Source organism: Solanum stenotomum, chromosome 4, assembly GCF_019186545.1.
Source record: "Solanum stenotomum isolate F172 chromosome 4, ASM1918654v1, whole genome shotgun sequence".
In the NCBI taxonomy this organism is placed as follows: domain Eukaryota; kingdom Viridiplantae; phylum Streptophyta; class Magnoliopsida; order Solanales; family Solanaceae; genus Solanum; species Solanum stenotomum.
The window spans coordinates 2,695,782-2,722,123 of record NC_064285.1 but is presented as its reverse complement, the minus strand read 5'-3'; the positions used below and the strand labels follow the sequence as shown (position 1 = coordinate 2,722,123).

Genomic DNA, 26,342 nt, shown 5'->3' with positions numbered 1-26,342 from the left:
TATATATATATATATACTATATGGTAATAAGAAAATATCTTAATTTAAATCAAACAACGTAATGTAAATGTTGCAGATTGCTAACAATTGCGATTTTAGGCTATTTTCAATTATGTAACTTTATGAAAGCTTTGACCATAGTATAATTGAAGTAATATTCATATGATTAAATTTTTCTATCATTAAAAGTGAAACTCTAGAAATTAATTTTCCCCCCCATGATTTCTCATGTTTAATTTGACTTTTGAATGATTACAAGGAAATGCAGTTATCAATCATTTATTACATAGAAAGTTGTGTTACGAAAAAAAGTTAAACATATTGAAGCTTGGTGAAATTAAAATTGAATGACATTCATTGCTTCTATATTAAAAAAGTCAGAGTTTTATACAGGTAAGCATATTCTACACTTGAGTACAACAGTATAAACTAAGTGTGCAAGTTCAATCACAGGTTACCAAAGCTGCAACCAATATGTTCTTGGGTAATCATTTCGAGTTGATTTTGCATCATAACCCTGTTAAAATAAGGAGGAACACGCAACAGGTAGAGACATGTTTGTGCAGAAGGCAACTGTTCACAAGACCCTGAGGTTCTAGAGATGCAAAGTCTAGAATCTAAACCACGAAAACCCTCTAGAGGTAGATACCTTATAGAAGTCCAGAAGAAAAGAAGTACTTTTCTTTGCTCAGCAGACATACACTTCACTATCTGCACGCAAGGAAAGAAAATAAATAAATATGTGTTAGAAAGAGCGGGTTAAAGTGTGAAGTTGTAAATAATGTGATGATATATGACTACCTTCCAGAACCAGGATATTTGCTGATCATTTTCTTCGTATCCATTGTAATCTGTATGTGCTTTCCAATCTTCAACAGAAATAGCAGTTCCACTCCCATCAAGCATTTTGTCAAGATCTTCAAGATATAAACTCCGAAACAAGGAAGTTTTGATATTTGAGGTAGTTATATCTGAAAACCCTTGAGAAAAATGAGCTATCTGTGAAGCAATTGATGTGACAAAACGATGTTGAATAAGGAGATTAACAAACTCCTTTCTATTCTTACTGTTCACAACAACATCTTTCCCATTGGGCTGAAGCTCAACTGTTGTTCTGGACCCCAATTCTTCAACATCATAAGCGAAGGTCAAGCTAAGTATATCTTGATCCACCGTCTCAGGATCCATCTCGAGTATCTGCTTGCAGCTACTGTATAAGGTGGGATCTGCATCCCGAATATCCTCCAATGAAATATCCTCTCCAGCCAATTGCAAGAAAAATACACGGTCAAATACAACTCCGATTTGTATTTTATGCATTAATGCCAATGCAATCATTCTACCACAGAAGGTGAAATACTCGAGGTGTAATGGATCCACCTTAGATGCTGCGACCAAAAATATATATTAATGACTAAAGTTAATTCTAGTTTGATGCAAATTTGTGCATAAAGGCGATAAAAGCTTACCTGAATTTGGAAAAAACCTTCTTCGATCATTTGGACAAGCAACAAAGAGAGCTTTGTGAGGATTGAACAACTCTCGACATACCAAGAAGAACCACTCTCTCAACACTCCGGACCCAATAGCTTCTTCATGTTTGAATTGCATTAACAGATCGCCTCGCAGCAATGCAGGATCCTGATCTACAATATACTCAAAAGATGCCTCCAACAAGTCGGACCTATCGATGAGCATCTCATATGACTCCTCCTTGTTTCCGGATCTAGCTTCTTCAAGCATCCTCATTGTGAAATGTCTCCGTACTTTGAAATTGGTTACCTCCTTGTGCTCAATGATCCACCGATAACCTTCAAAATTCTTTGCAAACATCTCGATTAGAAAGCACAGTGAAAATTTTTGTTTACTCAACTTCTGCCAAAAGACCTCCGAGTTGTTAAACAACTTAGAAATGTTGTTTAACTCTTTCAGTATAACAAGATACTGAGACAGCCACGATACGATAAGCCTGCCATCTTCATCGATCAATCTCAGCTGATCTTCCAATTTCCTTAAGCACCGCTCTATTTTATCTAGCAAATCATATAAAACGATATGTAAGTCAGATAAAATGTGATGCAAGCTCTCAATGTACTCTCTGTCATACACTGCTTCATCGCTTGGACAGTCAAAAGGTTGTTGCATCAATGCCCTCACCAAGTACATGTACTCAGTAAAATCACGCACAATGCTCATCAGTGATAACCCCGCAAACTCAGTTGATCCCATACTCAATTCTAAGTCACGCGATAAATCAGCAACTACAACCTCACGAACAAACATAAAAACATCATTCAATGCTAACAATTCATTAGCAACATTCTTCTTGCACCTTGCAATCCCAACGGCCTCTACTATTTCCCTTATACTACTCCGACAAAAGCTATACAAGGGATCCTCAAGCCCAACAACTCTTCTCAGTAACTTACAGAACACTAATATCAATCGAGCACATTCACTGTATCTCTTTATATACAAATCAGTACTCATCAATGAATTGATGAATCTACGAATGGATTCATCAGCAACATCTTTCTTAGCATTATCTGGAGACATGTACATCATTACCAAGTCTGCAGGAGCAGACGAGGAAATGAATAAATGTATATGGTTATATGCTTTATCAGTAAACTGTCTCACTAACATTCCCATAGCCTTCAAATCCGAAGCACTGCAGACATAATCACTTTCCATAATCGTGGAGATTTTTAAAATTATCTCATTTGTGATTTTCCATGTCTGCAGATGATACGTGCTTGGCATTTTACCAACCAAATGAATAGTTGTATCATTCTGAATGTTGTAAAATGCCAATGTCTCCGATTGACAGGAGAGTTGTCTTCCGTTATAGATTAGTTGCTGGTGATCTTCGGGCATACCAGTGATCATTCTGATTTTATTTTTAGTTACTTCTATGGAGTCATTAGAATAACCTCGAATAACTAAGGTTTCTGTTTTGGATAAAGAACGAACGAAGAACTGAATCGGAGTTTGATCAGTTCTCTTTCGTTTTCTGGTGATACCGTGGTTGTTATCACTGTCAATCATATTGGAAAAGTGAAGTGAAAAGGTGTAATGAAAATGGTGGTGTGGTTTAGTTTAAAACTTAAGCAATCTCTTTATAGGAAAAAAATGAGAAATTGGTCAAAAGATAATAAATCTATAGATAACAAATTGTGAATAAAGTCTTATTTCTTAGATTTTTCTCAAAATAGTCAAAATGTTATTTATTAGATTTTCTCCTAAAATTAATAGTCTAATTTTTTCTTTTTGTAAGTTGTTTTTGGGGTAATTAAATTTAATGATGAGTTTATCTTAATGAGAAACATTTATTAGTCATTAAAGTGATTAAACTAGTTAGTTGAAAAAGAATACAAATGCATAAAGTGATGTAATTTGTCATCGAAGTGGTCAAATTAATGTATTTATGAATAGTATACATCATTAAATTTTATTATTTGTATTTGATATAATGAGATAAGTACATATTACATGAAAATAAATGAATAATTGACTGTCATAATTGTTAGAGCTTATTGTCTAAAGTGAATCAATTACTTCATAAATAGTGAACATAATGAGCAAGTTATTTTTTTAAAAAAAAAAATTTGTCGTCAAACGTATATATTTGTATGTTAAAAAATATATTTGATTGAGAACTTTTAATTGTCTATTGAAGATTAAAAGGAATAATAATAATAATATACCATCTACTCAAAGAAAAACTATGATATATTGTAATGATGATTAGTTATTCAAATTCATTAAGAATGATTATGCATGGTTCGTTCTTCATGTATTTCATCTCACACTTGTTTCTCTACACTTAAAAGAGTTATTTGATCAGGGGTGTATCTAGATGGAGTTCACGTAAATCTAAGTTTTTCTTCCTGAATCGTATATATTAGTGTTATATATTCTTTAAAAAGATACTTAAATATAGATGTCTCGAAGTGTATCTATAGTTGGACCTATAGTTTTAAAAGTTAAACGGTTTCAATGATAAAAGTTAGTAGGTTAAATTTAGGTTATATCTTAGATCCACCTTTTTTTTCGAAAATCTGAATAGTTAATTTGATCAACCTTATAAGTTGAAGTAGTTGGTAATTAAATATTTAAAGCTAAATCAATAAGTATAAGAGGAAGAAAGCATCAAATAATATGTTTGTGAATGAATTTAAGATAGGTATATTTTATTTAATAAAGCAAAGGATATTATAAGAAAGACAATCTTAAACGTAAAATTCGAATAGTAAGTGATTAATTCATTATCCAAAGAAATTTAAAGAATATAGGTTTTACTATTCAAATCATAATTCGAGAATTATTGAAATCGATAATGCAAGATTCTTTGAGAATGGTAAAGCCACTGAGAGCGTTGAACGAAGAAGTGTCAAAATTTTGACTTGAGAGATCCAAAAGGACCTCTAGAACATGTCAAACATACAAAAAAACAATGCAAATACCACAATGCTGAAAGAATGAAATAAACTAACAGTAGCAACTAGCTAAAGACTACAACTAAATTTCGAAAAAAAATGTAAACTAGCTAGCTATCTTGAGAATCAATCTTGATGAATGAGATGACGCGTTGTCACTGTGAAGAAGTTGGAGGAGACTTACGATGGTGTTCATGCCAAATTGCACATATGTCACGACTATACCAACATACCTACTATCTCTCTCCAGTATTGCTGGGAAGAAATCATCTAGTTGGAGGGGATTCATCGTCTGGAGGCACAGATGACCCAAAATCAATGTTTGGATACACACCAGGAGGTTGTTCTCGAGGTTGTATAGAGAATAACTGACTTGAATCACCTACCACGTCTGCCCACCCGTAGTGAGGCTCAGCCCTTAAATCACAAGTAAGACGTTTTACTTCGATGTATACCAGAACATAAAGGAAAACATGCAAATATAGATGACTCTCACTTACTCGTAGTACGTTTTTTCATCCACAACCATGTCCCAGCTTTCACCAGTTGTGCTTTTGCCATATTTGTGTACCTTGCTGATTGAGAACAAAGGGGCATACCTTGAGTATTTTTTATATTATCATTTGGGTTTCAAAGAGGAAAATGTATCGAGGAATCAATATGCAACTTGCAAGATATCATAGAACGCGATGAAACATCAAATGTATAGTCATAAAATTACCCATTTCCAAAGTGCTCCTCTCTCCATGTCCTTGACCACCCTGGATAATTACAACGAAAAAAATCGGGATTAATATCACATCAATGTTCAAGAAAAGAACAGTTAACTTGCCCCTAAACTTGAATGTATTACTTTTAAAATTATAAACTCAGATCTTACGAACATAGCAAGTGATATATGTTTGATGGATTCCGTTCTAGCTTGAATAATCACTTATTATAGGAATTAAAATGTGTAAGACATTTCATAAAAGGTTAGTATGCATAAAATATATTATGCAACTGTTGACAACAATGGGAAAAACAAGATAGGACCTACTTTCGCTGCTGAGTGATGCATGCCAAGTCTCCCCTTGCCGTGAACCAATGCCAGCGAAAAATTTCTCCTCCCATTTATCTCCCCATTTTGTTCCCAATTCACTTTCTGCCCACTTATCCGTCCTGAGGAAGAGAGTAATATAATTCTATAAGCAACAAAAGTGGAGGTGAATCGTTTTGTTAACCACAAATAGGTCATACATAAGCAGTTAAGCACTCTATCATCTTATAATGCAAATTATCAACCTCAATTTTACTATTAGTGAAGGCATATATCTTAGCTTTCTCATTCAAATATTTCTTTTTATGAAGTAAAGGTTTTTGTAGAAAATCAGTAACAAGGAGGCACTGCAACAAGTACAAAAGGTTTAATATTCCAACTTCCATATTAAAAATTTCCAACAAGTCCAGCATATCTGACAACTTGAAGCAACTCCTTTTCGTCTTTAAGAAAACAAGTTAAATAAGGTACCTTTTTATTTTGGATATCGGAAAAAAAACATACCATTTAAGGACAGATCCTCTTCCATCATATTCCTCTCCCCATTTTTCCCACCACGACTGTTCATTCAGTCTACCGTACTTGTGGGCTCCTTTCTCTGTCCAACCCTTTGCATCATACTTTTCTGACCTGCATCAAAATAATGCGATTTAACACCATATTTGCAGTTTATTTCATTGTTCATGACAACATGATTATGAATCTTCCATTTCACAAGTCTTACCAATTCTCATACCACCCAGCATTTTCTGTACCCGATTTTGCTTGTTTTTGTGCACTCCTCTCTATCCTAGCTAAATTGCTGCAGTAAGAAAATGCAGTGTTATATATGTGTAATGGTTTTGTCAAAGCATTAAATACAGTGATATTAAAACACCAAAGTAAGCAGGAGGATTCAGCAGCATATAATATCAAAAAAAGTTGGATACAACCTCCACTCATCTTGATGAAGAACTTCCTGCCACGTTTCCAACCATGAATCTCCTTCAGCATTTCTCCCGGATTTTTCTACGCCTACAATCATTAAACAAACAAAAATGTGAATAAATTATGAATCCCAGAAGTACAAGTAACATTGCTTGACTAAAAGCAATACTCCGATCAATGAGTAACATGGTTACAACATATAACTGTAAGACAAAAATTAGTATTACCTAATTCTTTGTAACCAGTCCAGTCACTTTTTTCCCACCACTGTCAAGGAGATCAAGAAATCCAATTAAATGCATCCACCTGGGATGATACTTGATAAGGTTATAAAGAAATGCCAACAAATTAATATTGAGATCAGCAATGATCAAGAACCTCCCAGTGTATGCTTATCTAGTTGCATATTTAATAACTCAGGCTTATATAGTATGCACAGAATTTATAAGCAAAAGATAGATCAATCAGACTTACAAACTTGTAACTAGGACTAATTGGAATATCCACAATGAATATTCCTAGATGCGAGCCACTAACTTTTTTCAACTACATGTTAGTTCCTTAGAAAGTGAAAACCAGCGCAAACTTTAGCTTGAGAGGAAGCTCAATAATATGCATGAGTGTTCTAAACATAGCATGCTGGTTGACTATGTTTCTTACATACAATCTTTTGACATCCATAGCAATACAACCTTAATAACATGTGTACCATTTCTTTCCATTCTGAAGCACCATCATGGCTCTTCCCACCCATTTTGGTCCATCGGCATCGGTATCCATTTTCACCACTGTTTTCTCCGCTCTTTCGATACCAAGTACTACCATCTTCGTTAGTCCCAGATTCATTGACATTCTCGTTTAGCATATCGATACCCCATTCTTTCTCGTTAGCAATACCAGTGTCTAAAAAGAAAGCAGAAAATTTATCATCAAGTACCACTAAGGCCCTTAAAATATTAGAGGATATTGATTAAATCTAGAGTGAAGGAAAAGTTTTCTGATCGCCAAGGAGGCTGGAACCATTATAGTACCTCGTTTTGGTGGAGAGTCATGAGATTGAGGGCCTGAATTTCTTGGAGTGCAGCGTGGGAAGAACTGTTCTTGCTTTGAAGCAAATCGGGATCTACAAGATAAAAAACTATTACAAGCAAACAAACAAACAAACATCCCTTTCCAACCAATCATAGCAAAGGAGGGAAAGAGAAAAGTTGAGGTGAACATCTTCTAGTATCCCAGAAACTCAAAGACTCTTTTAAGATTTCATATCAAGGCTACCAAGCATACAATAAATAGGTTGGTGATTGGCCTTCAAGACAGGTTATGGACCTTTACCATTCTCAGACGTTGCTAAGTGCGACCATTTCAATAGTTCAAACCCAATAGTGATACCAAGCAACACAAATATATTCCTTTATAGGCAACAAACAAGCATTTTATTTTGTTTTACAATCCAAAAGAAGTGTGAGGTGTTAGGATACTTCTACTTTTTGTTTATTTGGTGATCACAGATAGAAAAGTGCACCGGTAAGATGAATATAGTGTACAAAAGATGAATCGTGCGAAAATTTCACAGATTATCAATGTCGATTTTGATAACAGATGTATCGTTCACAGTGAATCAATTAGGAAGTTCACAATGGGGTTGAAGACATGGCAAAGTTATAAAATATAAATGGAAAACCCCCCAAATCACCTGCTATTGAGGTTTTAGCAAAACGTATTACAAGGAGCTTTAGCAGAGGATATGAATCATCTCTTGTCCATCACAAAATGGAGAATTCAAGGAATGACATGCTACATAAGTTCTGAAAATATTCACGCATAAGACAGTCAAAGACAACTAGAAGCTAAGAGAACATGAATCAAATGCTAAATCATTAAATAAATGTTTGTAAAGCTACAATGTGGTGCATTTGGAAAGCAAAGAAAGAAAAGAAAGACCTTTAACTAAAGATAACACCTTTGCTCAACTTACGTTCTCTTCTTGTATTTAAATAAATAACACCCTTCTTCAACTTCGGACGACAATGAGATTTTGTAAGTATCCAAAGCACATACGAGTCTACAGATTTTATGCCAAGGCTAGGCGCACCTTAGGTAGTTCTCCCTCCATTTTAATTTGTTTGCCTTACGTTCTTTTTACGTCCGTTTAAGAAAGAATGCATCTTTCCTTATTATTTTCAACTCTTTAAGTTCAACTTTCCACCTAACATGTTTATGTCCACAAGATTAAACAACATTTTGGTACAATCCTTAGTTCAATTCAAAAGTCTTCTTTAATTTTCTAAACTCCATGCCAAGTCAAAACCATACAAACAAATTAAACCAGATGGAGTAATTGCTTTGTTGCTCGTTATCGTGTATTCATTTTCTATGACAAAGTTCCTCTAACATATAGAGTATATACATGGTAAAGCTACCTCCTTCAACATGGATTGTCATCTACTCCTATAATGAGGTGACTTGACATAAATTAAATTATTTTCTCAGTTGGTCAGTCAACTAATATATAAGAAAGTCACCTTTCTTCTTGATTTAAATTTTCTTCAACAAAGAAAGTGACTTTCTGAGATAATAACTATTAGTTGAACTATTATCATTAATATTAGTCGAGTAATCATCACGAATTATCTCATAATGAAAGATCAACAATTTTTTACATGAATTCACTTACTAAGTTACCCTTATCATATAAATACTAAAAGCAAAAGCAAAAGAGGAAACTTTGAAGGGAGAAAAAGCTCACTTTGGAGATGCAAACGGCATAGTAGAAGAAGAAGAAGCCTGCACTTTAACCCGATAACTATGACTACTCTTCTTACTATCAAATCTACAGTTCTCGCATTTCTCAACACACCCATTAATCCCTCTAATTGGTACCACACAACCCGAACAACAACACTTCACACCAAAAACCCTTCTTCTCTTCCTCTGTAACTCCACAAATCCAATTCCTACATCGACCCTTTTGAGCTTACCTCCCAATGGACCCGTTAACCCATTAGAACCCGTCGCCGCCGTCGCTGCCGCCGCCATTGCAATTATTTACGAAAATGCCACTGAAAATTGAGTTTTATGGGATTGAAGAGTTTGAAGTTTAATTGAAAATGGGAAGTGGAAAATCGAGTAAGAATTACACTGCACTGAGGACTCAAAAAATCAGCAAAAATAAAAAAATTATATGATTTGTAAAATTATGTAAAATGAAATATTTTTAATTTAAGGAATTTATAAGAGTGGTTCAATGGGCTTTGTAAATCATTTTGCCACACAAGATTTGCCAGGTAGTCATTTATGGTGACTCAGCATAGCCCGTTTTGGATAAAATATTTCCAAAACATATGGATCGTTTGGTTGCTAGTTAGAAAAGATTTGTATTTACATATTATAACTAATACATAGATAACTAAATACTTATATGATTACTATCTACACAATTAATTTCTACGTTTCTAATTTTTTTTGTTATTAATAACTACGTAACTCTAATCAGCAACCAATCGATCCTTTGCTACTTTATTAGTGGTCAATATACACATGTGACATGACACATCAACAAAAAGTGATGTGGTGATATGGCATAAGGTACATGTTGACGTTAGAAACTCCTAACTCTCCCACATGACTCTGGGACACACATTTTTCATGGTGAAAGCAAGACCACATGATTTTTGTAACATAAGAGAATAGGACAAAGAGTAAAATGTTGTTTTTAAGTACAAGAAGTGGATAATCAAATATAGTACTCCCTATGTCTCAATTTATGTGGTACTTTTCAGATTTCGAGATACAAATATGTCTATTTTTTATCGTATAACTTTTAATTATTTTGAATTGGCAATTATTGTGACTTATAGTACTTTTTACGTAGTTTACAAATATATAAATTTCATTTCAAAAAATTTGAAGATTTCACGCGCACATTTTCCCTTCAAACTTAAACTGTTTGACTCTCGAAAAATAAAAAATGTCACAAAAATTGAGACGGAAGAAGAATTATATATGTCGTGTCTATTTGGATAAGCTCAACAAGAAGAGAAAAAAAAGGCTTTGTTTACAAAATATTAGGCTGAGTTAAGGGGTGAACAAAATTTCAAACCCCACACAAGTAGGGGGCACAAAATCATGTGGTTGGGGAAATCTAACAATTGGCCTATACTAAACTTACTCACAAGTCACAATCAACCATAGCCTTACCCCACAAATAACGGGTAGTGGAGTCAAAATTTTTACTATAAAAATTTAAAATATAGATATAACAATAATATATTCAATGTAATTTTATAGGGGTTTGGGAAGAATAGAGCGAAAGTAAATCTTACTACTACCTTGTAGAAATTAAAAAAATTGTTTAGACCCTCATCTTAAATAAAGCATGTCAGACTGTTTGAAAAAAAAAGGGATACAAATATGAGAGCAGTAACAACTATGAAATAAATACGAAAATGGAGAGTATTACACAACATATAGAAGAAAAAATAGTAGTAACAACGAAATAATATAATGGTAGAAGCACAAAAATACAAGCAATAACCAAAATCGAAGAACAAGAAAAGATTTAAACTATTGTAATAAATAAATATAGGAAGAAGTTAAAAGAAATTCGATATATATTTTAAATTTTCTATAAAGGGTCCGGATGAACCCCTTCCAAATCCCTAGCTCCGCCTATGCCTACAAGTACATTAGGTAGAAAACTCACATGTGCTGTTTATTTTGGACAAAATAATGTAATTTTAACAATTAAAATAAGAATAATAACACTTAACAATGATTAAATGATAAATATATTTATAAAAAATAATAGTATCTTATATTTATTTATTTGGCGTAAATATCTAATATAACTTTTTACCAAGTATGTCATATTTTGATGTTTGAACCTTTTCTTGATGCTAAGCTCTCTAAGACTAAACACAATTTGGTTCAAACTCATGTATCTACAACACCGATAACTATGCCTCAATCCTCAACAAGTTAAATCTGCTACATAAATCATCACTACTCCGAGTTCAACTCATGTCATCGTCAAACGTAAGTATCTACAAAAATACAAATCCAGAAACATTCAAACAACAACTAAAGCAGGTTATATTTAAACTCTCAACAAATGTTTACCCAACAAAGTTAGCAAGTAAATTAGCAATTAACATTCTCGTCTATGTATACAACAATGTTTGAACACTATACCAGTAAAAAATTTCCCTCGGGGAGCTCCATCTAAGCGGCTACACTTCACGAGTTCAAGCATTGTGGATCATAGGCCTCCAAGCTACTATGAGTTCAAGCTCGTGCCCGATAACTCTTAACTGAATATCTCAAGGAGAAGTGGATCCGCGTTACTGTGTGGTCAAGGCTTCAGCCACGGGCATTCACAATTGAACACGTTGAAAATAGGTTAATGCCCGAAGAACTCTTTTAAGGAAGGCTGGTTTATATACAGGCAAAACCTCTCGAAAGGTAATCTTTGATCCTTTCTCAATCTGAAAGCAACTCGTCCAACTCAGTATCCTCAGACATGGAAGAGTCATAATCGGTACTTGTTCCATTGGACAAAGCTTCAGATTTGGAGCTACCAAGTGAAACTTCGCCCAGAGGGTTATCTTCATCTTCTTCTTCATCCTCAGGATCAGTCATTTCTGGCTCATAGTCTACATTTTCATCATGAAAAACTGCCTCAATATCTTTCTTCCTATCATCACCGTCTTTCTTCTTAGCTACATTGTCTTTACCACTTTTTCGATGATCCCAATCCATTTTCTTTTCAGCCTCGGCATCCTCACAGATGCATGTTGATGGATTTTCGTGAAACTCACCCCTCCCTGGCCTCACCTCCTTGGGATCCCCCATGAATCCTCTTTGAAACGTATGAACTCTAGAAGAAAATTCCTCCGTTGTCATGTTATTTCTATTTAGGAACACACGATTCAGTTTCTTAGCATTTGGGCGAATGGTAGGTTTATGACCGAAATATCTCCTACATCAAAAGAAAAGATATATTAGCCAGAATCTAAATAAAATTTGCAGAACAATTCGAAAGGCCGGAAAGGGAAGCAGTATACCTTCGTCCTGCTAAAATTTTTGCCATGTTTCCGTTGTTATTAGTGACAAATACATCACTTTCATCACAAACAATGAAGTCAAGAGCAGCCATTCTAGAAGAATATGTAGAAAATGGTTCTAACTCTTCCTTGCTGGCAATAGTGTCCTTTGAGTAAAAGTTTGGAAAGAGGGCCTTTAATGGAGCCAATGTCTCTTCACCTCCATACACTTCACCAGATGCTACGTAAATATGAACGTCTTCTCCATATCCAAGTGCTCTTAGCATCAAGCCAACTTCTTCAGGAGTAAGAGGGCATCTTCCTTGCCTCCTCGCCTTTTCTGGGTTGCTGTTCTGCACATGTATTAAAAAAGAGTTTACACACACTTCAGTCCTTGGACTATTCTATCATATGGTGTGGAAGACAGGGAAATTGCCTCCATTAACCTAAAAATATCTCATAAAAACAATCTTTTCTCTCTCTCTCTCTCTCACACACACACACACTTCTTTCTCCTAATACTGCTGAGAGAGAGACCTGGGCCTCACAAGGATGACAGAAATCCAGTTTATTTCCCAGATTATCCAGTGTCACACTACTTCTCTTTTTCGATAGATCTTTTACATTGTATTGTAAAAAATTGAAAATCTGAACAGAAGTGAGAGATATAAATAGAGAAAAAATGCTTAAGTGGAGCAAACGGTCAAATCTTTAAACTACATTGTCCTGATGATACATTAGGAAATGACCAAAATCTGAAATTTTCGGGATCTCACATGTAAAGTTTTCCACCTCCGCCGTATCTTTCCCAGTTCTGTCCTCTCCTTATCCCCTCCACCATAATAGCATCCAGAGAATGCAAGCATATCAGGTTCAAACCTGTAAACAATACACTATAAGCAAACTTATTCTTCTCTAGAATTCCCAAAACTGCAGCAAAGCATTTCTCCCCATCCAAAGTGAACATGTCATCTAAAAAAAAGAATACATCTAGTAGATTATCATGAATTCTGAACCAGTCATCTCATATGCAATTTGTTCAAGGACCAAAGTCCTACAAAATCATCATATGTTACAAATGAAACATAACATTTCATTTCAGAATAGAAGCATCCGTGAACAGTGATTGTAGTAGACAAACTCTTCAGCTTACTGAAGGGAAACGTGCAATAAACACACTACGAAAAATATCCAGCACATGACATTTGGTTCTGCACTTGAAGGACATAACTAGCAGCAGTCATAAGGAAATGGAAGACAAAAGGAAAAGACAAAGAAATAAAATAAGAAATAGAAATCATAAAATCAAGTCAGATCTTATGACTAACCTTAGGTGAAGGGCAATATAATGCTTGCTACTCATTCTCATTCGCTGGACCAATTTCTCACCCATTTTGAGTATAGGGTCCGCAAACTTCAGGGCATGATAATTGACTCTGCATCTAAGCTTTTGCAAATCTGTATCCAGCTTATTTGCAAGTCGATAGTCAAACTTGCTGATCTGTACAGCCTGTCACAAGAAGTAGACTGCTAATACAGGTCTGAGATATCAATAATACACAATACTAATAGACAGCATACAGAAAGGAACAATCCCCTGTTCCCTGCAACCAGGAATAAGCTAGATACTTTCTGTTATTTGAAGCAGAGGACTGGTTTTCCACTTACTGTACCAGGCAATTGTTTTTTTTTTTTGGGTTAAGAGTTCCCAAAAAAATAAATCTCAAAAAAAAGAGTTCCCAAAATTAACATATTAGAGTTAGTGAAGCCTCAGGGCCTAGTTCTCTTGAAAACCAATTTTCAAACATTTAAGACTGATAAACTTGAGGCAATGAGACAACAATAATCTCCTCAACCTCCAACCTGAAAGAGTTAGAACAAGGATACTTAAAGATGTTTTCTGATGGAATATCATTATCTTATAAAAGAAATCCTTCCTTTGAGCGTTGAAAATAAATGAGATTTTACTACTCATAACCAAGCTAATTCATGATTCTTCAAAAACTTATAGCAGTTTGCTTCCATTTGAATCAGTGATCACTTTCCCGAAGCATCAACAAAAATCTAACTCGACTCCTTAATCTAGTAAGTTTAGGAAGTTCAGTTACAACAACTGAAAAGGATGCAAAATTTACAGAATCTTATAGGTTCCATAGCCCAGACCCCTGAGATTGAATGTAAATACTCCAAAAAAAGTAACTCGCAGTGCAGTAAATAATTAATAAAAGTGTGATTCTCAGATATGTTTCCATTCATTCACAAATTGCTAAGAAATACAAGTGTCTTGAAAACTCACATGTCTTTTCATGAGTACAGGCAATACACGATTTATATAACATCTGTCACTGCACTTTCTAGGAACACGCATTCTCTGTGGTGTCCATAACTGCCCTCTTCTAAGTGGAAGGTCTTTTATAATTGTAACATCTGTTGTTAGATGTTTTATAAACCAATCAACATCAAATATATCAGAGAAGTCACTGCAAGAGAAAAGGAGATCATTTCACTTTCACAGTTACAAGCAGGATTATTAGCATTTTAAATGTACCTATACAATAAGTTCAGTGATGGTTGGAGAAACCAATATGCAAGAAAATACTAAATCATTCTTCTGATACTACTCACTCACCTAGAATCTTTCCAGAAAGACGTCTTATCCAACTTTGGAACAACAAGAGTAGCATTTAAAATGCGAGCAGCAACAACAGCATCAGTTATCTGCCATAAAGATGGGCAAGCTTACACTATTAACTATAGACCAATTTAACTTAAAAGTGCAAATAACTATAGTGCAATCATCAAATCCCAGAGCATGATTATGCAGACATATTGGCTATCACTAGATATGAAATTTGTTCTGGAGATTTTGTAATCATTACTTCTCTGTCCAATCAAATTAGGTGCATCTTGAGGTGCTAATGAATCAATGATCAATCAATCAACTATAACTCAGTCCCCATTTAGTTGCACTCATTTACCGATCAAGAATATCTCGCAAAAATCAACAACATTGATATGACAGAACGCCACAAACTGAACACAAAATTCTGCAACACTTGAACAACCATTAGATGTTGTGTCCCACCAGTTGCATAAAGCTTCTCCACTTGCTGGTATAGAGAACCTCTTAATTAATGGGTATTGTTCACTGTGAAATCTAATGCCTTAATTTTCACTGTGTGCATGTGCTTACAACAATACCAACAACTATGTCTCAATACCAAACTAGTTGAGTTGGCTACAAGCCTAAAACAGCTTTCTACATCCATTCAGCTTCATTTGGACCTCTTTATTACAATACACAGTAATTTGTCTTTTTAAGACATTAAGGGTGCCGATTTTTCAATCCATGTTCTGATGTAGCCGTATCTAGAAAAGCACATCCCAAGACATTTTTATAATGATATTCCTCATAAATAGACTAGCTTTAACAATTGTGAACCAAAAGCAACCTGATACCTTTATTTGGGCTTGTTTGTGCATTAACTATCTAAAATTAGAAAAGACAAGGTCATTTGAACTACCCTATAAAATATGACAATCACTGAATCAACTACCTTATTTAAGTGTTGGAAAAAACAGTTTCTCGATCACAATCTCATTTCTAGTTAGTCAACAAATTAAAACAGAAATCATATTCAATTCTAAAAAACCAATCTGGTAATATTTTTTAATTTTTTTTTTATAACCGAGAAATCCGTCTGTGACTCGCCCTTTGGACCAATCATAGCCTTCTAAACTCGGTGGATAATGGGCCCGTCCCTCAACAATCTGGTAATATTTTCTTACCCCAGTTCTCTGTTGGTTAAGACCTCCACTGGTCACAATCAACAAGTATCGATTCGGATGTGTGATAGTTTTGGCTTCTGCAATTTGAAACAGTACAAATACGCAATCAGATTTCAATGATCAAATTCAACCTGATTAATAACTCCATCATTGCTGCTACATAAACATACTAAAACAAAATGATTACTTTTTTTTCAAATACAAATAGTATAACAGAAGCTGAGCTATTGAGCTCATTTTCGAGTTTACGCACTTGCAAATTTACTGCTGGCATTACTGCATCCATAGAAAAACTTCGAATTTTTCGAACTCCAGAGATCACGATTATGAACTCCTGCACTGATCTAGAACTCAACAATCAACCACACCACATTTAGCAACCTTAGATCCAAATCAAATCACAAATAAAACCAATAAGATTCAGATTAAATCCTAACCTTAACACGAGATGAAGGAACTTTAATCTCATTACCACCGCCTTTTCCTCCCTACAAATAACAAATTATGTAATTAAATTAATACTTTTCATATTATTAATAAATCAATTAACACATCATAATTAAATTAAACATTTTAGCATTTTCTCGTGAGCGTGATTGATTAATATAATGTACCGATGAATCATCACGACGGAGGTGGCGGAGGTGATAATCATCATTAGGAGACGGCGCGAGGATTGATAGGAAGAGGAATAGGAAGAGGATAATGGCGGAAACAGCAAAAATTGCCGGGAACAGAAACCGCACACGGCTGTGATGATGCTGGTGGCGCCGCCGTGGAATAGCCATACGGCGGCGATGATTGGTGGTCGGAAGCGTTTTTGCTGGTTTTGACTCCTCCTCCGGTGGTGTCGCGGAGGAGAGGGTTTAGGGGTATTATTGGAAATACAGATTTGTTATTCTTTCTTCTTCAAGGAGAGACGATTTTGGGGTTTTAGGCCCCATAACGACAACGATTTGCATTGTAGGAAACTCTTTTTCTGTTTTTAGCTTTTGGAAAGATCAAATTTTGTTCGATTCGTTTCGGTGTTCGGTTCTCACATTAGATTTCGAATGTTAAAGTGAGGGACTCATTACACATTTTTTTTCATATTTATCTTCCCTTCTCGACAACAGATCTTATTCATCTCACCATAATTTTCAGATGACACAGACTAATTATTTACCATACAAGTAGTAATAAATTATTGGAAATGATTGAATTTTGAATGAATGATTAATTTGAATTCATGTGTCATTAAAGTGAACGGCTCATTATTAAAAAAAATCATATTTACGTTTCTAAATGAAGAAATCTTATTCATATCATCATGATCTTCGGATAACAAATCAATTATTTACCACACAAATTTGTAAGAAATTAATTATTAAATTTTGAATTAATGATTAATTCGAATTCGTATTGTTAATGTTAAGTAAAGGGATGATTATAAGAATTTTTTCATATTTGTATTCTAAACGAAGAAATCTTATTCATTTTACCATGATCTTCGGATGATAGATCAATTATTTACCAGGCAAGTTGTAATAAATTATTGAAAATGACAAAAGACAACAAAAGAAGAAATATTAGTTTATGTAAATTAATATATTAGGAGTAATTAAAGAAAAGGGAAGAAACAAAAAAAAAAGCAAAAAGGGGAGTGTGTTTGTGATTTAGATCTTTGAATTGTTGGTTACTTGAGGATTAGGTAAGATTTGGGGTTGAAAAAATGTTTGACTAGAAAAGTAGGTTTAACTGACCATTAGATGTACATTTTTAATGACCATTGTGTCCGCGACTAATTTCATGAGATAGTTGTCACATGCCATCAATAACAGGTGACACAGAACCTTGTTCACTAAGGCTAGGATTGATGGAAAGAATCACGCAATGTTTTTGTATTAACATGTCATATAACATCAAGGGGTGTGCGGAGAAGGTCTTGTATTCGAGCAGTATGAATGAGGAATTTCTTGGTAGAAAACGTTTTTTTTCCTATAATGAGCTTATTTGATGTGAATCAGATAAATCGAGCTAGTAAATTTCGGATGTCAAAGTGTAATAGCTAGTAATTCGTTGTTTTGTTATTTGTAGATTGGATCTATGATTAAATTATTGAAAGCTCATCAACTATAGTTTCCCACTTAAAGTCACTTTCTAATAAATTTAATTGCAATTTGTAGATTGGACTTGTGATTAAACTAATGAAAGTTTACTAGCTCCACTACTTTGAAGTCATTTTCTAACAAATTCAAGATCTCATTGTACCGACTACGTATGCATTTATGAACTCTACGGAACTTTATCAATTCCTACGTGATACTAAGTAAAACTGTTGATGTCCGCGGTGCCCTTTAGATTGTACTGAATATACTATGCTAGAATATCAATATTGTACCTTTAGAGCTACGAGCCAATGTCAAAGAGACGGTGCTCACGAGGAAATTGAATGAAAGCTTATTTTTTTTACCCGAGTGACATACAAGGGAGCTAATGCGGTGCCAAGGAGAGACGCCATTATAGAGAGATTTGAATTATCTAGTAGGTTTAGACAAAGAAACTATCTTCTTCGTACAAGGTAAACTAGTGAACTTGCTATAGGGAATGAAAAACAATCAGTTTACACTTTAGTAACTACTCTTTCTACCTATTACTTAGCAACTAGCTTTCGTGGTTTTTATGTGATTGTAGGTATTATTTTCTCGATCACATGTGATATTCATCGATTATCTTGGTTATCTGACCAAGATATCATCATGTTAGCTCTGAAGGCATTTTGAAGCTCAAAGAACATGTCATTACCAGCTAAACATGGCATATCTACTAGCTCTAGTATTCACAAGCTTTCAAGGAATGGAATATTACTATCAAACACCCTTCACTATATCGGATAGTATTTATGTTCTACCTTTTTCCTGGCAACTTTTCGTGGTTTTCATGTGGTTATAGGCACTATTTACTCTACTAGTTTTGGTTACGTACGTTGCACGTATATTGCTATTAGTTGGTATCAAAATTTTCTATACAATTTCAAATGATATGTTAGATGATAAAAATAGATATTAAAGTATATCGAAAAATACAAGTTTCTAAGGATAATGAATATTAATCTTATATTTTAATCTCGTTACACTTGCATACAAAATGAATTTAATATTTACAAAGTTGAAATATAAATTAAGGTAATTTTGATACTATTTATAATAGTTATTTTATATTAAACATGCATACATGTTACTCTATGATGTAAAAGAATACAATATTTCTTTAAAATATGTTTTTTTATAGAACATTCCACACAATTTTTATATTAGATTTGAGATATATTTGTCTACCTATAATAATTAGCATGTTTGTCCACCTGAAAAAGATAATAAAACTCCTAATTGTTTTTAAATGCAAACCCATTTAATTAGTATTATATTCAAGAGATATTGCTACGTGGAATTTACTTCAACATTTATGGTGTGAAGATTTTATTAAGTCATTAAAGCGGTAAATATTTATAAAAATGGTGAAAAAATGTAAAAATATGATATTATGATTCATTGTAATGGAACTTGTCATTTAAGGTCTTTCCACTAGTAATATGATACATGATTTATTATTTAATGATTAATTAAATTATTTATTATTTAATGATTAATTAAATGATTTATACTATTATAATTTAGTATAGGGGAAAAATGGTAATCCAATTTTGCATTTTAAAGCTTCCTACTTTTTATAATACTAGTCTCTAGACACTTGTGTTGCACGTGTGTCCCATACAAGTAGTTCATACAAAATAAATCATATTAAAAATACACTGTAATGAACAATAGAATAAAGTAAAAAAGTACAAGCTAAAATAGATGAATAGTAAACTTATATTCGAATGACTTCTTCGTTGAACAATAGATGATTAAATATTATTTGAAACTACAAAATTCAACATCTAAATTTAGCTAGGTAGGTAAAATGTATAATGAATTATATTTTGAGCAACATTTAATGTATTCATATATTACATGATACTCTTCCATAAGTAATGTTCTTAATGAGTATTCCACTTTATTGTTTTGATTATCGATTTCAACGGTTAGAGTAGTTTCATTCACCAGAAGCTGGAATATTTCGAACCACACTTGCAGCCAGTGTTTATTATATCTGGCAGGAGTGGGACCATAGGATCTTTTAGAAGAAGACTAGAAGTTGTGCCACTCTAATTCTTAAGATTGTACAAGAAGTTCATATTAGAGGGGGGATGAAATCGAAATTGAGCATGAAAATGGAGAGGCTGGATTGGTATCCTATATAGTGGTTTGGGTAGACAAAGCAATGGTAGGATAGAGTATGATAGAATGTTAGAAATATGCGGTTTCTGGGGGTTGTCCAGACTGTTTTTTGTTTTGTAATTCTCACTTGGTAATAGAAAAATTTATTTGCCAAAAATACGAACACATTCATAGAAAATAATAAAGCTGAAAAATGAACTTACTCGTTAAATTTGTATGTTTCCTCTACTACTTCTCCTAATGGAGAGAGTTGTACATATTCTTGATTTATGAATTCATTTATAAAAGTTGATCATTGAGCATAATTTAATGGATTAGATAAGATAATCATTCATTATCAATTAAGTTAGGTAACTAAAGAAAATCAAAAGTTCTAGTGTTGAAGACGAAAAGCCTTAAACTATGATAAAATGTTCTTTCCAACTAATATGAAATCATTCAATATGTGTCTATGAAATCATTTACCTCTTCTAATATTTATTATATACAGATCATTGAGAAAAAATGAATATTAGTGCATATCCTACATTTAAGACGTCCATAATTGAAGTATTGAACCACGATTATCAATACTTTTCACATTCCCTTTCCGTCTTATAAAATGAGGTTGCAGAAAGTGAAAAATTCTTTTACATTTAATAGTATGCTGACATTAAGTAATATAAATTTAATAATAGTATGATATGATAATATTGAACATTTTTATAACATTATTATTTAGTGTTTGGATAAAATGGTAATTCAACTTTACACTTTAGAGCTCTTCTCTTTTAGTAATATATGATATGATATGATGATATGATGATGATATCTGACTAAGGAGCATCATGTAAACCAAAGGATAGCATAGAAAAGGATCTAAACAGATTTTAGATTCACAAAATAGTAGCAACAATTTGTAAAAAGTACTTGGATCTTGGTACATAGAGCCATGTAACCAAAACAAAAAGGCAAACACACATTTTGTCTGAGGCAACTTATGTTGATCAGTTGCTCTCCAGTACTCCAACTATAACGTTTCGTCAAGAAGATGCAAGTAACATCATGTGCTAAATAAAGCTTGCCTCTAAAAGAAAAGAAGCCGGTGGGAACAACTTTGCAACGAAGCCATATTTAGAGATGTTATACTTCCTATGTACAGCATTAAGCCTCCCAGTTGCAGCCTTCTGATGGAAAGTAACCATCAGTTTTGAGCACTCCCTGTTATATATAGAAAACAAAACACTCAGAGGGGTTTTTTCTTCGTGCATTCGGTAAGAATAAACCATCTTTGCAAAGGAAGAAAAGTAGACAGATAGATAGATAAGATACTTACAAAAGCTGATCTCGAGTATAATTGCTATATTTCTCGCAAGTTTTAGTCCACTCCTTAGCCACACCTAGAGTACATTGAGCAGTAAATATCGCTGCAGCTGCTAGCATTGAAGGTGGGAACCTAAGTGTTTCATACTCAACAAGGCATAGTTCAGTCATGAAGAAAGACAGAAGCTCCACCTGATTCAAGAAACACCCGAAAATTGTCAGTACTTAGTCATGATTCACAAATGTTGTCATTTCTCTAAGCTAATTTAGTACTAGTAAGTTTATAGTAACCTTCTTATCGGACTGAGCAGCTTTAAGAAATCGCTTCATAAACACATATGCCGTAGGCACAGATAGTTTGAACTGTAAGGTATTGATCATCAACTTCTCCTGCAGAAAGTACTCAATCAAAGTCATATGGCAGGCTAGGGGAACTTTGACAAAATATAATGAAATTTTAGTCACCATTTCAAGCACTTCTATCCCGGTGCAAGCCTTGTCAGAGATCAAAATTAGATCCTGGACGACAGGAACTGAAACTTCTTCGTACTTGCAGGCGAGAAACAAAGCTGTTACCCCAACAAGCTGGAGTTTTTTCCTAACCACTGGCTGGACTGCCAAGAATCTATCGATAAGATTAACGGTCAAGTACAAAGTCTCCTCCATCAGTTCAAACTTGTAATGTACCTACACATATTTGATTGAACATTGGTGAGGCCGGAAGTCATTGTTGTTGCTTCATGGAATTCGGAGAGGCTGCGAGTCATTGTTTTTATACCTCAATCAGCCAGTCAATGAGAATAGCTCTCATCCTATCATTGATATCAAATTGGTGTTCCATATAGTTTGGAGGGGCACAAGCAGAACTCTGAAACGAAAAGTAAATTTATAAAAGTGACTCCGTCAAACAGATATTGAGAAAGTTGTACAAATTTCATCTCATCCGGTCATTCTTGGGGTGTACAGAGTGAACAACAGAGAGAACTTGAACAAGTAAAATAAGCAACTATGTACTATTGGCACAAAAACTACTACTGGAAGGTTAACTAAAGTAGGTCCTCATTCAAGGAGAAAGTTAACTAAAGTAGGTCCCCGTTCAAGGCTTTGCATTATAACTTCGTTTTCCGCTAAAGGCAACATGAATAGCACCTGCCTATATTGTAATACGTAAAGGGAAGGACAAGTAACCAACTATGCTACTATTGGTACAAAAACTACAAGTTGGTCATTATGATCAAGAACTCACTCTCGAGAATCTTATTACTCGCATATAATACGGGGAATCTAGTTAGCATCCATATTTAAGAATGAAAGAACAAAGACTAGACTTAAGGGTATTCACGAGCAGATGAAACAAGCAAAGTGAACGTCTAATGATCAGCTTTTTGTTTCACTATAGATCAGTCAGTTTTATATTTAATGCCTAATCCTGTTTATGTAAATGCTCAAACATACTTCTAAGAATTAATCATCTTAAATACGGTGGTCAGGTAGAGAACCTATATACAAACTTAACAACAACAACATATCCAGTGTAGTCCCACAAGTGGGGTCTGAGGAAGGTAGGATGTACGCAAATAGTGTTTAAATACGATCTCAATAGATAAGTTTTAAAAAATCTATTGAGCTTCTATAAAAGGTGCGGTCGTGTTGGAATAATTTCTCACCTCAATCTTCTTGTAGTAAGCATGAATATCATCAATGTACTCCACAGCAGCTAGTATGTTCCTTTTATCAGCCCTATCTATGTCCACAATCAACGTCTTTTCTATTTCTCCCATCTCTATCTCTTCATCCTACATGAAAAAAACACACAAAATAAATGATCCATAGATCATCCCGAATAAAAGTACAGATCAAATCAATTATACCATCCGATCAATTTCCTCCATCATTGCTTCTGTGTGTTGGACAGACATTGGCACAACATAGTCACTTGTGGCCTTGCAATCTTTTACATCGATAATGAAGGCACCTTCTAGTTCATTTCTGTTAGGTGCTGTTTCAACCACTGGCTTTGTTACCTGTGGAAGATAACACCATCAACACCTCCAAACATAACTAGTAAAATCCAAGATGGTACTCGTTGAAAAATGTACCTCGAATGTTGGTTGTTGAGGCTTGCCAACCACTTGTGCAGCATACTTCCTGAGGCAGCAAGAATCCCCCATACTATTAAAAGAAAAGCAGACCAGATGATAAAAGTATTTAACAATAAGAACTATCTCAACCAAGAATTAGAGTCAGACCTTGTGATTGGTTGATGAATTGGATTCGTATCACCATCCACATTCTTGCTACAAAGAATTGGAAAGATTATTGAAATTGCGATTAATAAGACATCTTGGGACTCAATAAATTAAAGAATTTGATCATTTCTTACTCGGTGACGCCATTTTTCTTGCGTAGCTTGCAAGGGTACTGTGGAGCTTCAACTATGTTCCCATTTATTGTGCTTAGAGCCCTTCTATTATTCCCCATTACCCCTAGTAGCGAAAAAACGAAAGATTTTCCATCTCATAAATTTCATGTTTATAATAGACCTTAATACAATTTAGATACAATAGTCTATACATGATTTTAACAATTCAAAATTCAAATTATACCTCGAAGAATTGAAGGCCTTGCAACACCTTGGCAATTCTCATCTGATCCAACCATCTTGAACCTAATTAAAGATTGAACAACAAACAATATTAAACACAAACTTTATTTTTTTTAAAAAAGGGTCAATCTTTATAGGGACAATCAAGAATCAAGCTAAAAAAAATCCCAGATCACAAACCGAAAACATCAACCTGCAAAATCAAGAACTTTTGATACTAATTCTCAAAAAGATCTAATCTTTTAGTCCAAAAATGATTCAAAAAGCAAAAAACAGACAATGAACAGAAACCTGCAAAATTAAGAACCATTTATACTAAAAAGGCAGCCTGGTGCACTAAGCTTTTGCTATGCACGGGGCCAGTCTATTATACACAGTCTTACCCTGCATTTCTACAAGAGATTATTTCCGCAGCAAGAACCCTTTTATACTGATTCTCAAAAAGATCTAATCTTTCATTGAAAACCCCAAAATAATTCAAAAAAATACAAACAATGAACATAAACCTGCAAAATCAAGAACCCTTTATACTAAATGGGAAGCCCACGGGGCCCAATCAATTATACGCAGTTTTATCCTGCATTTCTACAAGAGGCTGTTTCTACGACAAGAACTCTTTATATAGATTATCAAAAAGATCTAATCTTTCAGTGAAACTAACCTAAATGAATCAAAAATGCAAAAATTAAATCGAAAGACGACTAACATCAACCTTCAAAAATCAAGAACCCTTTACACAGATTCTCAAAAAGATCCAATCTTTCAGTAAAAATTACCCAAAATGATTCAAAACATGAAAACACAGAAACTATGAACAGAACCCCATAAAACAATTCAACTATTTAATAATAAAAAATGTCTCACTCTCTCTATTTCTTTATCTACAAATTAATTTTGAGATTGTTTCATTGAATATAAAGAGAATCTAAAGGCAAAATAATTGTGTTTTTTTTTTGTTTTTGTTTGTATGTTTTTTTTCATTATTTTGAAAACAACGGCTAGTATATATATGGGGTTAAGTCTTGTATTTCCCAATTACTCATTCAAAATTTCTTATTAAAGGCATTTAATGATGTGTTGCCTTGGCTTTTTTTTCCCTTTTTTCACTTTTAAAGAAATCAGTCTAGACATCTTTCCAATAAATTCGTGTATTTAGTCGAATTTCAATATAGGTACAGAAAGTCAAAAGCGGAGCTTTCTATACTACTCCCTCCATCCAACAATATTGTGCGCTATACTAAAAATAGATGTTCAACAATACTTGTCCACTTTATGAAATTCATGAATAATTTTACACTTAGTTCGTAATTTACCCTTATCATTAATTATAATAATTTTCCTATTACATTTTTCAAGACATTATATTTATTATATTTAAAGGGTGATATAGTAAAATTACCCTTCTATTTATAGTTTCTTAAGGGGTATGTCAAGTCAATAGTAGGCAACTATTGTTGGACAGAGGGAGTAAGTTTAATATGACATGATTTCACTTAATCGGAGGTATTGGATTTGAGTTTCCTTAGTACATAGTCATCTTAGTTAGGAAGCGTTTTACTCCTTAACGTAGAACTTTTCAATGCAAATTCGGATTTAGTCGAATTTTAATATAGGTACAAAACATGAATGGCGGAGCTCTCTATACTAAATTTAAGAAAGGTATAATACATAAATATGTCATTTAACTTGACTTCATTTCACATTTATGTCCTCCAATATTGGGTATGCACCAATAAACACTTTAACTTGTATAAAGTTGAACATGTAGACACATGAGTCGTATGTGACATAATACACATGGGATACCACATAAGACCCAAATTGTCATGTAGGATGCCACGTAGGACGTGTGTGTCTATTTGTTCTTTATAAAAGTTTAAGTGCATATTTGTGCAAATCAAAAGTTGGAGCGCATAAATATAAATTGAGACCAAGTTAAAT

The 26,342-nt window shown here is 33.9% G+C and overlaps 4 protein-coding genes across 4 annotated transcripts; all 4 read right to left on the bottom strand.

The window, feature by feature from the left end:
- Positions 1 to 447: 447 nt before the first annotated feature.
- On the bottom strand, positions 448 to 3,048 carry LOC125862815 (E3 ubiquitin-protein ligase UPL5-like). Its single transcript, XM_049542935.1, has 3 exons — positions 1,470 to 3,048; positions 802 to 1,388; positions 448 to 711 (listed from the first exon to the last, which is right to left on the bottom strand). The coding sequence occupies exons 1-3, from the start codon at positions 3,046 to 3,048 to the stop codon at positions 448 to 450; spliced, it is 2,430 nt and encodes an 809-aa protein (XP_049398892.1).
- A 1,279-nt stretch (positions 3,049 to 4,327) lies between these two features.
- LOC125863252 (uncharacterized) lies at positions 4,328 to 9,538 on the bottom strand. The gene is made up of 11 exons (XM_049543431.1): positions 9,152 to 9,538; positions 7,437 to 7,528; positions 7,115 to 7,308; positions 6,633 to 6,672; positions 6,411 to 6,492; positions 6,203 to 6,280; positions 5,983 to 6,108; positions 5,479 to 5,600; positions 5,161 to 5,200; positions 4,940 to 5,014; positions 4,328 to 4,856 (listed from the first exon to the last, which is right to left on the bottom strand). The coding sequence occupies exons 1-11, from the start codon at positions 9,439 to 9,441 to the stop codon at positions 4,706 to 4,708; spliced, it is 1,290 nt and encodes a 429-aa protein (XP_049399388.1). The 5' UTR covers positions 9,442 to 9,538; the 3' UTR covers positions 4,328 to 4,705.
- Positions 9,539 to 11,472: 1,934 nt separating this feature from the next.
- On the bottom strand, positions 11,473 to 17,240 carry LOC125862368 (O-fucosyltransferase 16-like). Its single transcript, XM_049542416.1, has 10 exons — positions 16,850 to 17,240; positions 16,673 to 16,723; positions 16,489 to 16,579; positions 16,236 to 16,312; positions 15,076 to 15,164; positions 14,743 to 14,926; positions 13,775 to 13,956; positions 13,223 to 13,325; positions 12,468 to 12,799; positions 11,473 to 12,382 (listed from the first exon to the last, which is right to left on the bottom strand). Exons 1-10 carry the CDS (start codon positions 17,021 to 17,023, stop codon positions 11,884 to 11,886), a joined length of 1,782 nt encoding a protein of 593 aa, XP_049398373.1. The 5' UTR covers positions 17,024 to 17,240; the 3' UTR covers positions 11,473 to 11,883.
- Positions 17,241 to 21,374: 4,134 nt separating this feature from the next.
- LOC125862416 (G2/mitotic-specific cyclin-2-like) lies at positions 21,375 to 24,469 on the bottom strand. The gene is made up of 11 exons (XM_049542477.1): positions 24,403 to 24,469; positions 24,180 to 24,282; positions 24,046 to 24,093; positions 23,896 to 23,944; positions 23,668 to 23,820; positions 23,464 to 23,592; positions 22,575 to 22,664; positions 22,262 to 22,483; positions 22,088 to 22,186; positions 21,810 to 21,988; positions 21,375 to 21,694 (listed from the first exon to the last, which is right to left on the bottom strand). Exons 1-11 carry the CDS (start codon positions 24,455 to 24,457, stop codon positions 21,544 to 21,546), a joined length of 1,278 nt encoding a protein of 425 aa, XP_049398434.1. The 5' UTR covers positions 24,458 to 24,469; the 3' UTR covers positions 21,375 to 21,543.
- Positions 24,470 to 26,342: the final 1,873 nt, after the last annotated feature.